The sequence below is a fragment of the Colobus angolensis genome, unplaced genomic scaffold (genome assembly GCF_000951035.1).
Source record: "Colobus angolensis palliatus isolate OR3802 unplaced genomic scaffold, Cang.pa_1.0 Scaffold422, whole genome shotgun sequence".
NCBI classification, from domain to species: domain Eukaryota; kingdom Metazoa; phylum Chordata; class Mammalia; order Primates; family Cercopithecidae; genus Colobus; species Colobus angolensis.
The window spans coordinates 763739-780317 of NW_012117622.1; the positions used below are offsets into that span (position 1 = coordinate 763739).

Here is a 16579-nt window from a genome sequence, read left to right on the forward strand (position 1 = left end):
AACCTAGAAGGCAGAGGTTGCAGTGAGCCGAGATCACGCCACTGCACTCCAGCCTGGTCAACAGAGCGAGACTCCGTCTCAAAACAAAACAAAACAAAAGAAAACCAAAAAAAACCGTTATTAATTTGGATCCACTTTAGTGCTATGGATCAAATCATACCCTATACAAAACGAAGAGTACATCTCCCACAATATCCCTTTAATAAGCCAGCATTAAAACTGTGCTCTAGTGTATTACATCCTAAACATTAATTACTGAATTGATTTACAAATATGTCATTGAATAAGAGCACCCCACAAAAATTCCCTTTCTTCAGATTTTACTTAACTCTGCAAACTATTTCACAGGAACAATTCACACTGAAAAAATGGCCCACACACTGCTCTAACATACTAAAATCCAGGAGACTGTGGAGTGACCATGATGAGAAGCCTAAAACCACATTAGCACTCATTTTAATCACTATCATTTTATGGAGTGCAGGACGAAATAAATAAGAAGAATCAAATTCCAAAAGCCTATTTCAGAATTCTTTCCACCAAATGATCCCAAGTCATACTCTGTTTAAAAAAAAAAAAAAATATAAACTCAAGTAAACAATTGTAAGTGAATTACAATCTGGATCCTAAAGTCATCAATTTTTCATTGAAGTTCATAATGTTCAACCTACGTCTTTCAAGTAGCCAAATTAAGAATAAGTATCAAAGACAGAGAATTTTTACCAGTCTTCAATAAATTAACTATATTTCTATTTTTCCAAAGAAATTTTCCAAATATTATTTACTATTAAACTAAATAATCAATCATAAGGACTCATTTTCAACATGTGAAATACATTTACTGAGTACTGCTATTATGTATCTGCCATTTTGTATTATTACATTTTAAGAAAACGCACATTAGAAAAGTTTAACATCTGGAATGAACATATGTGATTTCTCTACCTAAATAATAGTATTATCTCATACACCTTTAAGGCTGATACTTTAACAAATCAGTTTCCTACCAACTTTCTTTACTGAATCAAGTCCTAGAAACCCACTCCGCAAGACAAAAACAAGTAACGAAGACTATGTTCGTCTCTCCTTTATGTGTGAGCACGTCCTAAGCAGTAAGACTAACAATGGTCTTGGTATCTTGGTATGATGAGAAAAACTACGTCCAAATACAGACAGCTAAAAACTTCAGACTGGCCAAAAGAATCAAACTTAAAACTTTTCAAAAAGTAAAATAAATAATCCACGTATATGTTTTACATAAATAAAATACTAAATTAGGCTGGGCATGGTAGCACACGCCTGTAATCCTACCACTTTGGGAGGCTGAGGTGGGCGACTGCTTGAGCCCAAGAGTTCAACACCCACTTGGGCACCATGGCAAAACCTCATCTCTAAAAAAAATACAAAAATTAGCCCAGCATGGTGGCACATGCCTATGATCCCAGCTACTTGAGAAGCTGAGGCAAGGAAGATCCCTTGAGCCCAGAAGGTCAAGGCTGTAGTGAGCCATGATGGCACCACTGTACTCCAGCCTGGGTGACAGAGTAAGATCCTGTCTCAAAAAAATAAAATTTGGGAAAAAAAAAAAAAAACAACCTAAAAAGTTGTAAATGAGTGTCTTACCTCAGATAATTTTTATTCTCTTTTTTAATCCAATTTCTCTCAAGGCGCCTATCCCAACATTTTAATATAATACATAGATACATAACCATAATGCCTGACAATCCGCCATATGACTAGAAAAGGAAAGGCATATGCCACAAGAACAAAAACTTGTCAATTCCTATTTTAACAATGAATACTAAACCAGAAAATCTCACAGTTCAAAAACAGGTTTTTAAAATTTCAAATATGCTAAATGCAAGGAAGAAACCTTATAAAAACCGGTTATCAGCTTAGATGTCAGGCTTACCTCTGCTATTTTGCACAATCCCAGAAAAATTTTAAGAAAAAGTGTTTATTGACCAAAAAGTTACATTTCATACCTAAGGCGATCAGATATGAAGCAACCTAAAAGGATTCCCCACCCCCACACCCCCCATATAAGGGAAAAATAATGCAGGGAAGCAGATGTAAAAAAACATAATTCAAAAATGTAAACGTAAGCTTGCACAGTGTCTCACGTCTATAATGTCAGCACTTTGGGAGGCCAAAGCAGGTATTCACTTGAGGCCAGAAGTTTGAGACCAGCCTGGCCAACATCACAAAACTCCACCTCTACTAAAAATAAAAAAAATTAGCTGGGCATGGTGGCGTGCACCTGTTAATTCCAGCTACTTGGGGGCTGAGGCACGAGAATCACTTAAACTCGGGAGGTGGAGGTTGCAGTGAACCAAGATTGTGCCACTGCACTCCAGCCTGAGCAACTTAGTGAGACACCATCTCAAAAAATAAAAAATAAAAAATGAAATTGCCTGAGAAAAAAAAACATAAAAAGATAAAAACTCAGATCCGGGCACGGTGGCTCACACCTGTAATCCCAGCACTTTGGGAGGCCAAGGCGGGAGGATCACCTGAGGTAGAGAGTTTGAGTTCAGCCTGACCAACATGGAGAAATCCCGTCGCTACCAAAAATACAAAATCAGCCAAGTGTAATGGCGCACGCCTATAATCCTAGCTACTAGGGAGGCTGAGGCAGGAGAATCGCTTAAACCCAGCAGGCAGAGGTTGTGGTGAGCTGAGATCGTGCCACTGCACTCCAGCCTGGGCAAAAAAATAAAAACTCTGTCTCAAAAATAAAAATAAAGATAAAACTCAGCCACAAAATGCAAGGATTTCCTACCCCAAAAACTACACAAACAGAAAAATAGATAATTTACAGAACAAGGGGTTAAGAGCCAATAAACTAATTTAAGTGATGTTCCCATATTATAAGGAAATGAGAATTCAGGAGACATCAGCTTCCATCCACCAAGTTTACAAAACTGTACATATGAACAATATAATACAGTCACTCAATGTTTCGTATGAAAAAGATACCTCCAGGGTTAATAAAATTATAAAGTGGTAATTCCAAAGACATTTTTGGAGGATGAAACGGTACATTTTAATACTTTTAAAAATGTATATATCATGCCTTTTGATTCTGCAATTTAACCTCGTAGGAACTATAATACTACCAGATTTGCATAAGACTATTAACTTCAATTCTTACATTGTTTTCTTTAGCTAACAACAAAATATTTGGTAATTTCAATGTCTTTTAATTTGATATATCCACACCAAATAATTTTGAGGTGGTTACAAAAAATGAGGTGAATTTAAATGACAAGAAAATGTTTGCTGTCCTAATTAAGTGAATACAAAAGTCAAAAATATATAACTTAATCCCAATTTTTTTTCAACTTAAATATGTCCTTTATACACGCAAACAAAAAAACTCACAAGAGAATCAACTCTGATAAATGAGATTTAAGTTAGGGTGGGTGGACAAGTACACCTACATTAAGATGGAAGGTTCACTTTGTACTTTATGTAATTTTTTACCATTTCATTTTTTACATTAAGCTTTATTACTTTAAATTTAAAGGAGGGGGGGCAGCTTTCGAAACATTACCTGGGAAAGCACTAACTCAGAGTTTCTAAACACTCTAGGTAATATGGATAAATCCTTAATAAACGGTGACAAAAAAAACAAAATCCTAAGGGTGGAAAGATTTTTTTCCTTATATGAATTTTCCTTTTTCCTTATACGAATTTTCAAATTTTTCAGAAGTGAAAAAAAAAATCACATCTTAATTTCAGATGACTTACAAAATTCTAGAGAGCAAATGTGACCAGAGCTGAATCATAAAACATTACGTGAAATTAAAAAAAAAAAAAAAACTAGATTCAATTTCTAAATCACTCAATGTCTACATCAATGTCTTCCTCACAGAGGCGGAGGCAGACCACAGGGGTGAGCCAGACACTGTTCAGAACAGGGCACGACGCTCCTGGACAGGAATGGAAAAAGTACACTGTAACAACACCCTCAGCACCCCACCAAGAGTAGTTTTCCCTTTAATCTGAGACTCCACGCTACCAATTTTAAGTGTCTAAGAAGCATTACTCTCAAAACTGACTGCCACACATTTCTAAGTCTAGAACATGTCCAAACCTACATCATTCCCTTTTGGGCCTAACTTTTGCTTACTCAAAATCCAAAACACACTGTACCAGAAATTTCAAAAAAAATGAAAACTAATCAAGCCTCTTTATTCTCACAGAAACTATTAGAAAAAGATACAAAATTGAGAAAAACATTTTCAATAAAATCTAAAGTCCAAATGAACATAGTAATCTGTAGCATCACCGCCATATATAGCACCCACCAAGGACCCCACTTTACACCTCTTGATTTGCAGCAGTCATTTCACCACTTTGTTTCCTCGTGTCTCCCCCCGATTCCACCAGTAACATTTTCCTCAAGAACACTAATACACAGAGATAGTTACAGGTATCCTTACAAAAAGTTATTTCTTAACTTATTGCCATTCTGCCTGGATTTTAATTATTTGCACTAAGTTCACTGTATACTATTTTGCTTTTACTAAAGCAAAGTATAAACTGTGTCAGGGTGCCATGAGCCAATTCCCTCATGAATAAGTAAAGCACTCACTTTACTCACTCTTTTATCTTTGACTTCCACCGAAGTGGGTACGCTAAGTTAAGGTTGTCAGGGATTGAAGTGCTGCAATTTTTGACTTCCTAGCTTATTATCTGTATTAATGAGAGCTCAAAGAAAATTTATCATTAAAAAATCAGGCCATGTGTGGTGGCTCACACCTGTAATCCCACAACTTTGGGAGGCTGAGGTGGGTGATCACCTGAGGTCAGGAGTTCAAGACCAGCCTGGCCAACAAGGCGAAACCCTGTCTCTACTACAAGCAAAAAAAAATTAGCTGGGCATGGTGCTGGGTACCTGTAATCCCAGATACTCAGAAGACTGAGGCAGAAGAATTGCTTGAACATGGGAAGCGGAGGTTGGAGTGAGCTGAGATCGTTCCACTGAACTCCAGCTTGGGCAACAGAGTGAGACTCCATCTCAAACAATAAAACAAAACTGGCAGATAACTAAATCACTTGCAAAGTGCTTAGTACAGAATATGTACATTTAAAATGTTTGTAAATGGCTAGGCACAGTACCTCACACCTGTAATCCCAGCACTTTGAGGGGACAAAGCAGGCAGATCACCTGAGGTCAGGAGTTCGAGAACCAGCCTGCCCAACATTGTGAAACCCCCGTCTCTACTAACAATACAAAACTTAGCCAGGCATGGTGATGCACGCCTGTAGTTCCAGCTATTCAGGAGGCTGCGGTAGATGAATCGCTTGAACCTGGCAGGCAGAGGTTGCAGTGAGCCAAGATCGCGACATTGCACTGCAGCCTGGAAGACAACAGGGAAACTCCATCTCAAAAAAATAAACAAAATAAAATGTTTGCAGGGCTGGGGGTGGTGGCTCACGCCTGTAATCCCATCATTTTGGGATGCTGAGACAAGCCTGAAAGAACATGCACAACATGAACAGTGTTTGATTCATCTGCGAGCTGTGATTTTTCTTTCCCTCCATTTTTTTTTTTTTTTTGCTTTTCTGTACTTTTAAATTTTTCCTCAGACATTTCTAGAATATTCTAGAAGGTAGAAACCTAGTTACAATATTTCACAGTTACATATTAACTCTGTTAATGATCACTATAGTAAAAGAATAACTATCAACACCTCATAAAGACACCCAGGCAAGTCGTAAGACAAATTATTCAAAGTAATTAGTAAAAAGAAGGAAAAGGGTAACACCATAGTGCACAGAGTTCTATGCTAGGTTCTTTTAAAAATGCAAATACCCTATCATCCATGACTTCCAAATTATAATGATAAATTTAAAGTCTACACAGCTAAAAATGGGACAGGTGAGACCGATTCTAACTCCAAAACTCAAGCACTGCTAATACACAGCCATTACCACCAATAGAAAGAATAGAGAAAAGGAATCAGATTTATCCTCCATCAACTAAGCTAATTTTCCTAAAAGAATATTTATTTAAATCAAAAAATAGACACCACAAGAAAACAAACTTAAAAATACATACCTCTACTTCATCTCCTTCACTAATTTCTTTTTTTATATCAGGTGGTGGTGGTAATCTGACTTCATTAAATGGAACCTGGCGTTCTGGTTGCCAACTGAAGGATTAGAAAAGGTGTATTAACAATTTAAAAATATACAGTCTACACCTGGTGTTGCATATTTTTTCAAGTTAGTTTATCATTTAGCTTTCCCTAAAGAGAAGAAAAACAATTCATACTATTAATAATTTCCCAAGTAGTTACTGAAGTAGAACAGATTTTGTATGACTCTTAATGAAGTTCATAATTAACAAAATTGTTAACAATTGTACATTACCTCCCAAAGTACTCATCCTAAGAGCAGTACACACATTCTCCCAAATTACTCATCGTAAGAGCAGTACATACATTATTCTGCAAATGAAATAAGCTAAGTTCACAGTGATGACTAACTTTGATTCAAAATGTCGAATCGACACAGCTGCCCAATAAATAGTAGTGATACCAACTTATTTCAAATAGTTTCACAACTACATGACCTATCAATAAAGGAAACACAATTTCATAGATTAGAAAACAATATAAACTGTTTAACTCTTTTTAGTATACATGTTCACAGAAATACAGAAAATTATCAGCAATTATTTTGAACAGCTGAATTACAAAAGATTTCGTTTCCTCATTCCCTTTATCTTTCCTACAGTGGATACATACATTATAATTAGAACCTACAAAAAGCTTACTTTTAACTCTTACTTTTAATATTTAGCAAATATTAATGTATTAAACCAATTTAGTAGTTAACTGACATTTTTTATGTTGTATTTTAAAAGCTGAAATTATAAAGTAAAAAATTATTCCCTACTCTAATTTTTCATAGGTCATCTATATGTCTGAGAAGTATACTATGACATAAAATGTCCCTCAAGTTTCCATCTGCCTAGGCTGGGCAAAGTAGCAGCTGACAAGTAAAAGATTTGGGGATGCTTTCTTTTAACCATTACTGTCCAAATGGCAGCTGCTCAAAGATAGAAATCATCTCAACACTTGTTTCTACATGAAGCAGCTGTTAGGCAATGATCTTTTCAGGCAATTCCAGAAACAGCTTAAAAGTGGAAGCTGAACAGTTTTTTTCTGACCATCAATTAAACAGTGCTCTTGGAGACAGTTTCCCTCTTGTCACCCAGGCTGGAGTACAATGGTGCAGTCTCAGCTCACTCACTACAACCTCCACCTCCCGGGTTCAAGCGATTCTACTGCCTCAGCCTCCTAAGTAGCTGGAATTACAAGCACCCGCCACCATGCCCAGCTAATTTTTTTGTATTGTTTTAGTAGAGACGAGGTTTCACCATGCTAGCCAGGCTGTCTCAAACTCCCGACCTCAGGTGATCTGCCCACCTCGGCCTCCCGAAGGGCTGGGATTACAGGCATGAGCCACCACACCCAGCCCAGTGCTCTTTTATAGCCCTTCCTAACCAAGCTCAGTATGCTGTCTTTCCCATTTTTAGACTACATACCCCTCAGGCAATTAAAGATGGCTTAACAATTATTCTGATGACCAGTAGTCAACTGGAAGACCTTCTACAACATCATTTGAAAATTCTGGGCTTTTAAGTATTAAGCATATTATCATCTAATTTGTGCCATCTATTTCTGGAAAACTGATTCATATCTATACATGTTCTGGCAAAGAGCGTTACGAAAAAAGTGACAATTATGGACAGAAAAACAGATAAACAGTTATCAAAGCTAGACTTATGACCAAACAACCAAACCTCCCCACCCCCCAGAAGCAAACAGTTTGGCACTGCCATCTCTAATATTAAGGCCTTCGTCAACAAAAATAACTTACTTATTTTCAAAAACAACTGTAAGGGAGTCTTCATGAACATCTTTGATAAATCCCTGCAAGACACAAAAACATTATAAAAGTGTATCAATATTAAAGCACTTCATAACTCTAAAAGGCTGTATTAGAGATACAAAGATAATAGGGAGTACTGAAAGAACACAGGTTTGGAATTAGGCAGATGTGAGTTTGATTTCCATCTCTACCATTTACAAGATACATGATCTTTTAAGTTACTTAATCTCTCCGAACCTCATTTTTCACCTGGTGTCATCTACCTGGGAATTAGCAAAAGTAAATGTACATCCCTGGAACATCTCAGGTATTAGTTCAGCAAGGCAGTTATTTAGTATTTTGACTAAGAGTTCAGTATTTACTACTGTGACAAAGAGTTCAAGCTCTAGAGTGCTGGTTGCCAGGATTCATACCCAAACTCTATCACTTGTATATTCTTGAATACAGTTTTGAACTAATGAAATTAATCACAGTATCATCCACCTAATGAAAAACCATGAGAATTAAATGAAGTAATATTTAGCACAGTACCTGGCACAAAGTAAGAACTCAATTTTGTTATAAATGTTATCAGTATTATAGTCCACCTTCAGTAAAATGTATGACTACATTTTGAATACTATCTTTGCCATTAACTTAATCTTATTTTTTCTACATACTTCTCTTTCCCTTCCCTTAAAATTGGGCTATAGTGAGTATATTGTTCACAACTATGTTGGAATGAATACAGATTCTCAGTAACAACTGGTTGTCATTTTTCAGGCTTAAAATTAATATTAAAATTAGCCTTCTTACTCTATCTTCCTTTGATTAATACAGCTGGAAGAAACCATAAGATCTGACATACTGAAGAAAGAGCAAAGGACTTGGGTGTAGAATTACTGTTGCTGAAATCCTGATTTCACCACTCTGTAACCACAGGCAAGCAGTCCTTGGCACTTATATAATTACAATGAACATTAAATGACTTTATATTACTATGAATCAGAACCGCAAATTACTGAATGTTAGTCAAATGCTTATGCATACTTTCAACCATGGGGTACATAGGAAATACTTTTCTAAAACATCTTTATCACACGACTCCATAATGTCCACAGCAAACTAGCTATATAAACACATGTATAATACCTTGTCAAAGCAAGGCAAAAACAAACACATCTGTTTATCTCACTCCTTCCCAAAAGCCCATTAAGTAACACTAAAGAGATTTGAAGGAATAAACCCAAAAAAAGAGAATAAAGGGAAAAGGCAAACTTACAACAACAACAAAAAATGTTTTGTTCTTTTTGTTTTTGAAACTTACAAAGTAGATGGAAGAGAGGTAACAGTAATAAAAAACAAAGCAAGCCCGGGAGCCCAGCACTTTGGAAGACCAAGAAAGGCAGACAGCTTGAGCCCAGGAGTTTGAGACCATCCTAGGCAAGAGTGAAATCCCATCTCTACCAAAAATACAAAAAACTTAGGCAGGCCTGGTGGCGTGTGTGGTCCCAGCTACTTGGAAGGCTGAGGTGGGAGGATCACTTGAGCCTGGGAGGCAGAGGTTACAGTGAGCCATGATCATGCTGCTGTGCCATGACCATGCTGCTGCACTCCAGCCTGGGTGACAGATTACGAGCTTATCACAAAAAAAAAAAAACAAAAAAAAAAACAAAAAACAAACAAACAAAAACAATATTTAAGGGCATACTCTATGTCAGACATTTTTCTAGGCAAATTAAGACTATAAAATATCAACTGGCAGTGGGAATGGTTCACTCTTCTTCTCCAGCTCCAACTGCCTGTTGTTTCATTTATTTGTGTGCTATTGGACATTTCTATACAAACATCCTCACTGGGGCCTAAAACCAAGGATACCCTTCTCTTGAAGATTGCTATGGTAGGCCCAGTGTAGTGACTCACGCCTGTAATGCCAGCACTTTGGGTGGCCGGAGCAGGCAGATCACCTGAGGTCAGGAGTTCGAGACCAGCCTGGCCAACATGGTGAAACCCCATCTCTTCTAAAAATACAAAAATTAGCCAGATGTGATAGCAGACACCTTTAATCCCAGCTACTCAGGAGGCCGAGGCAGGAGAATCACTTGAACCCAGGAGGCAGAGGTTGCAGTGAGCCGAGGTTACACCACTGCACTCCAGCCTGGGTGACAAGAGCAAAACTCCATCTCAAAGAAGGGGGAAAAAAAAAGACTGCTATAGTAGCTCCTGCCTTGCAATTCTGAAGATGTTTATTAATTAATCCTCCCTAAATTTAAATATTAAGAGTTGCCACTCTAGTTCAGGCTTTGATTATCTGACCACGCTAAGAATGACTTTCTGGACAGTTTCTAGCAGGGTACATTCACTTTTTGTTTTTTTGGTTTTTTTGACACAGAGTCTCACTCTGTTGCCCAGGCTGGAGTGCAGTGGTGCAATCTTGGCTCAAGGCAACCTCCACCTCCCTGGCTCAAGCGATCCTCCTGCTTCAGCCTCCCCAGTAGCTGGGACTACACCACCACACCTGGCTAATTTTTTTGTATTTTTAGTAGAGACAGAGTTTTGCCATGGGGGCCAGGTTGGTCTCAAACTCCTAACCTCAGGTGATCCACTCACCTCGGCCTCCCAAAGTGCTGGGATTACAGGCGTGAGCCACCACACCTGGCCCACATTCACTTTCAACGATCACTTTGGTCCGCGCATTCACAGTTATATTACCAGCAAGTATAACTGTATTATACCCTTGCCATTTTTTAACAAATTTCAGAAACCGAGAATTTCCATGTTTATGAATATTAGTAAAGCATCTCTACCATCACAAGACAGCCATATTTTCAACTTCCACTAACATGTTCTAGTTCTTCAACAAACTCTCACAAACTTTGAAAAGTCTCACAAATTAATCTTTCTAGTTTCTGTATAATTCATAGTGGATTAGTTCAAATCAGAACTCTAAATCACTAGAAAATTTCTCTCCTTTCTCACCTTTATAATAATCTTTCTCACTCTCCTTTGTAATAAGAACCTTATTTTCTATCTAAAAATCACTTATACCTTTCCCACAAACGCTTCCACCATAAACATCAGTATCAACTTTGAGTGCACATTTTTCACAAACTTTAAAACACAGCTCTGCACTTTTTTTTTTTCTGAGATGGGTCTCACTCTGTCACCAGGCTGGAGTGCAGTGGCACAATTTCAGCTCACTGCAACCTCCAACTCCCTGGTTCAAGTGATTATCCTGCCTCAGCCTCCAGAGTAGCTGGGATTACAGGCACACGCCACCATGCCCAGCTAATTTTTGTATTTTTAGTGGAGACTGGGTTTCACCATGTTGGCCCAGATGGTCACCATCTCCTGACCTCATGATCCGCCCACCTTGGCTTCCCAAAGTGCTGGGATTACAGGCGTAAGCCACCACACCCCGGCCCTTGAGCATCTACTCATTGCTAGTATCATTCTGCCATAAGATTTACTAGATTAAGGCCTGACGCCTAGTCCTTAAAATTTATTTGGACTGCAGTGAACAACTTCTAACATCCTACTCCATAAAATCTAATCCCCAAGTCCTAAATTCTAGACAAACGTGTTTCTAATGGCCAGATTTCTCTAAAATTTAGTCCCCCTGATAGGACACAGTCAATACTTTTAAACGTATTTTTGTACTCCCCAAGCCACCAGAATGATGCTAGGTCTCCCCACCTGCTCAAGAGACCCAAACTGACAGGGCTGGGTCTTTGCCAAAATCTGATACTCAGGAGACACCAGTAACAGCCACATTTGTCTGCACATGGCAGGGGGCTTTATGCCTTTAACTCTCCATAATTTCTGTCCTCAATCCCCAATCTTTGGGGATTTTGACTGTCTCTCTTCCTATTCACACCCACCTGGCTCAGGCCCCGTATTTCTCAGAAGAAAGCCTTTGACATTTCTTTTTCTTCTTTCCATACATATGCAGACACAGAAGATTTCAAGGCATCCTTATTAAAAGGTCACTTGTCTTGTTCACTCACACAGTACAACAATGTTTACATTTGAAACTCTTAACTATAAGATAATCATGAATAACTAGGCAATATAACACATCTGAAGTGTATTCAAAATCTTAAAACGTTCACAGCTTGCTATGGATAAGCGGGAAAAAAATCTTAAAATGCCCACATAACTCTGACAAAACAACAAATAGGCAACATGTAATAAAAAACCAGAAATGCCATAAATTAGGCCAGGCGCGGTGGCTCACACCTGTAATCCCAGCACTCTGGGAGGCCGAAGCGGGCGGATCACCTGAGGTCGGGAGTTCGAGACCAGCATGACCAACATGGAGAAACCTCATCTCTACTAAAAATATAAAATTAGCCGGGTGTGGTGGCGCATGACTGTGATCCCAGCTAGTTGGGAGGCTGAGGCAGGAGAATCGCTTGAACCCGGGAGGCAGAGGTTGCAGTGAGCCAAGATAGGGTCACTGCACTCCAGCCTGGGCAACAAGAACAAAACTCCATCTCAAAAACAAACAAAAAATGCCATAAATTAAGTGTAAAATGAAGGTAGGGATGGAAGGAGTAGAAGGAATCCTTGAGCAGTGAAAAACCACTCTCCGAAGAACTAACTTCAAAAGCAATCTAGTATAAAACAATTTTTTTAAAAAAGGTTCTAGTCAAAGATCCACTTAAGCAGCAAGTTAACTAACAATCCACTAGCTTTCTACATGTAAACAGGCAGCTGTAAAATAAAAATTTTATACAAAAAAATTCTACTTACAGCAACAACCAAAAAATAAATCCTACAAGTGTCCTCAACAACAAAAATATGCACAGAAGCTATCTACAAAAATGTCTGAAGCGCTAATAAATACAAATACAAAATTTAGGAAAATGTAAAACACCATCATGTTTTTAGGGACCTTGATATTACAAAAATTTCAATATGCCCCTAAAATAAACCTACAATTTCAATGGGATCCCACTGAAATATTAAGAGTGTGTATGTGGTTGGGGCCCGGGAGGGGGGGGATAACCTAATAAAATAAGCCTATCTCAAAAAATTTTTAAAAAGACAGCATTCCAAAAGGAAACTTCTAAAATGGGGTGGGGATGGGGGACTGGGATGGGAGGGAACAATAACACTCTATACTTACCAAACCTTAGAGATTATTTTAAAACTACAATAATGAAGATGGAAAAGATATTTTAAAGGAACGGAACACAGATTCCAAAAGTAAGCCTAAAGTCATTCAGGAATTTACAAATGGGGAAGGAATGGACTCTTTTTAAAATGGTACTGAAGCCGGGCGCGGTGGCTCAAGCCTGTAATCCCAGCACTTTGGGAGGCCGAGACGGGCGGATCACGAGGTCAGGAGATCGAGACCATCCTGGCTAACACGGTGAAACCCCGTCTCTACTAAAAATACAAAAACTAGCCGGGCGAGGTGGCGGGCGCCTGTAGTCCCAGCTACTCCGGAGGCTGAGGCAGGAGAATGGCGTAAACCCGGGAGGCGGAGCTTGCAGTGAGCTGAGATCCGGCCACTGCACTCCAGTCCCGGCGACAGAGCGAGACTCCGCCTCAAAAAAAAAAAAAAAAATGGTACTGAAACATTTAAATAATTCTTGGGGAAAACAGAAATGGATGTCTTCACCAGAAAAAAATAAAAAATAAAAATTCAATAGATAAAACATTCAAACTTCAAAAAAAATCAATAACAATTCCAGGAGAAAGCAGGAATCAATTATCTATAACCTTGCAGTAAGGAAGGCCTTTCTAATCAAAAAACAAAACCCAAAAGCCACGAAGTTTGATAAAAGTATACTACCAAGAAGCTAAAATATAAAAGTACCACATACAAAGGAGAAAAGGGTGGTGAAACAGCATACAACACGGTTAAATCCCCAATCCAAATATTCTTAAGTGACTAAGTAAGAACAAGCTGATAGAAAAGGTATCGATGGACATGAACTAGATGAACAAGTAATTCACAGGGAAAAATGTAATTTTAATAATACACAAATCTCCTTTAAAGTGTTAAACATTTGCTACAATTTGTTCTGAACTTTGCTTTTCTCTTCAGTTTGTCTTGTAGATTCTACCTTACTGTAAAGATCTACTCACTGTTTTTTAGATGGGTGCTTAAATGGCCTGTGGAAAGAAAAATGTACACAGGATATCTGCTTACTTAATGAATATATTTTTGAAATTACAGAATACAGCTGAAAAACAAAAAGTTTCTCCACTTGACAGGAGCTGTTGTGGAAAAAAAAAAATCCCATAGGCTAAACAGAAAGAAACATGGTATGAATATATTTCAGGAGTTAAAAGATTAATATTACAAATATAGCAAAAAATCTAAACAGATGTATTATGGACCCCCGACTGTGGAAAAGTCACCTACTGACACTGTATGAGGACAGACAAAATATCATTTATAAACCACTCATTTTATAAGGGCACTGATTTTAAAGAAAGGAAAGTTGAAACAATACACATCTTATATAGCCCCAAAGTTTCACTCCTTAGGTTAAAAATACAAATTTAAAACCTCATCTGTCTTGGGCTCTTTTCACTAAATTACTATGAACCAAACGATGAAATCCTTTTTCCAGTTCATATAGTTTTAAACTCTACAAGATTGAGTCTGGTAGTAATGTTAATCAGGGGAAATAAGGCACCTATCATAAAAAGATATTTAAGGCAAGGTTCCCAAAGTATCAAAAACTAACTCACAACTGGTAAGGCAATTATCTTGTCCAAACCCTAGATTCGAGCTGAAAGAAAATTTTAATGTTTAAAATACCGATCAATAGATCAGGTACCTTGAGTTATGGCTTAGAAATCTGTAGAGATGTCCCTTCAGGAACTTTCCTAATAAACCCATTAAGAATATACCGTCCTAGTCTAGAAAAATCACTTTGACTGGAAAATAACTACGATTACAAATTCATCTATTACTTTAGATTTAAAACCCACTAATGCCTTCCTACCCCTGCAATTCATTACAACACTAAATTTACATTCCTTATAAAGGAGTAAACAGAAACCTTATAAAGGAGTAAATGGAAACATTAAAACCTTAATATTTGGCAGACTACCAAATGTAATCAGAAACAGCGCAGCCTGAATCCGAAGTTTTAAAATGGAAGTGCAGAACCAAAAAATCCAAGATTTACACCCTAAAAGTGTAACTCTCGTATTTCAAAATTCTTCTTAGAAGAGTTTTCTGATTGCAAAACAAACTGCCTTTTTTCTTTTTTAATGACAACAAAAGAACAGCCAGCCAAAAAAAACGAAAAAAAAAACCATACAGTACAATCCTCCTAAATAGAGGTTACCTTGGCTTAACCCAACTTTTTAATGACTCCAATCTCAAGATTCCAGCCTATTAAAATTTTCATGGTAAATTCCTGTCAGGAAGGAATCACACCTGTAGTTCACATTTATTCTCTTAAGTAAGCAAAAGAAAGTATCAGACTCACATTACTGCTTCCCTCAAACTTGATCAAGTATTCTTACATAGTTTGTCACTCCAGCTTTAAGACTACTGTTTTTCTTTTTAATTCTCAGGAATCGCTGGCATGAAATTTAAACATTTTATTTTTCTCTCTAGATTTGGCACAACAGTCAGAAGTAACTTTACATTTTGTATGCCTTCTCAAATGTGTTAAAAAAAGAAAAAAGTGCAGTTCATGGCTTAATTCTTGATGCAAACTTGTGGTAAAGTACTTACTGGATTTCTAAAGATAAACTGATTAAAATAAATCCTTCTTTATTACAGACACCGAGCTGTTCGTTAGATGGTGAAGGGTCTTTCCTCTGACTAGGTTAACTCTCCACCTGCCCCAACTACTGCTGTGGATAAATTTGATTACAAAATATACAGCCCATGAGAAAAAGTTACTAATGTAATTCAAGCAAAATTCAGCACCTCGGGTTTTTTTTTTTTTTTTTCCCCAAGAGCTGCCACAATGGATTTTATTATCACTTGTTATCCCTTGATCAATTATCAGTTTATTTATTGATTCATACTCTGGCCCCAGTCTACCTTTCCAGCCCATCAATTTGACTGACTGAACATCTCTGAAATCAGGATGCTTCTTAAAATGGATGGCATCTTGGAATAGCTGATAGACACATGTCAAATGACACATGTCAGTCAGAATATAAATGTCACTCTTTAGTACTCAAACTTGGTTTGCCTGCGATTTTCTGTGGCACCTGATGGTAACCCCTTAGCATTTCACTCAGCAAACCAACAAAGAACCACTGTAGGAATGATTGTGGTTTCTTATCAGAATGTATGTCTGTTGACACCTTCTGATAAAATCTAGAAAGCACCAGGATCAAAGCTCACAAAATGAGTAAAAATTATTGGAAGAAAATCCTGGAGACAACAGAGAAGAGCACTTTTTTTTTTTTTTGAGATGGAGTCTCGTCTCGCTCTGTCGCCCAGGCTGGAGTGCAGTGGCCTGATCTCGGTTCACTGCAACCTCCACCTCCCAGTTCAAGCGATTCTTCTGCCTCAGCCTCCCGAGTAGCTGGGACTAGAGGCACGTGCCACCACGCCCAGCTAATTTTTTTATTTTTAGTAGAGACAGGGTTTCCCCACATTAGCCCAGATGGTCACCATCTCCTGACCTCATGATCCGCCCACCTTGGCTTCCCAAAGTGCTGGGATTACAAGCGTAAGCCACCACACCCCGGCCCT

The 16579-nt window shown here is 38.0% G+C and overlaps 1 protein-coding gene across 1 annotated transcript in view; it reads right to left on the reverse strand.

Moving 5' to 3' along the window:
* The window catches only part of FXR1 (fragile X mental retardation, autosomal homolog 1), a 67265-nt gene that overhangs the window by 37582 nt on the left and 13104 nt on the right, over nt 1-16579 (reverse strand). Inside the window, exons 2-4 of the mRNA XM_011956718.1 lie at nt 7900-7952; nt 6057-6164; nt 4104-4152 (exon numbers count right to left, since the gene is read on the reverse strand). Coding sequence (XP_011812108.1) covers nt 4104-4152; nt 6057-6164; nt 7900-7952 — 210 coding nt within the window. The remainder of the gene's footprint in view (nt 1-4103; nt 4153-6056; nt 6165-7899; nt 7953-16579) is intronic.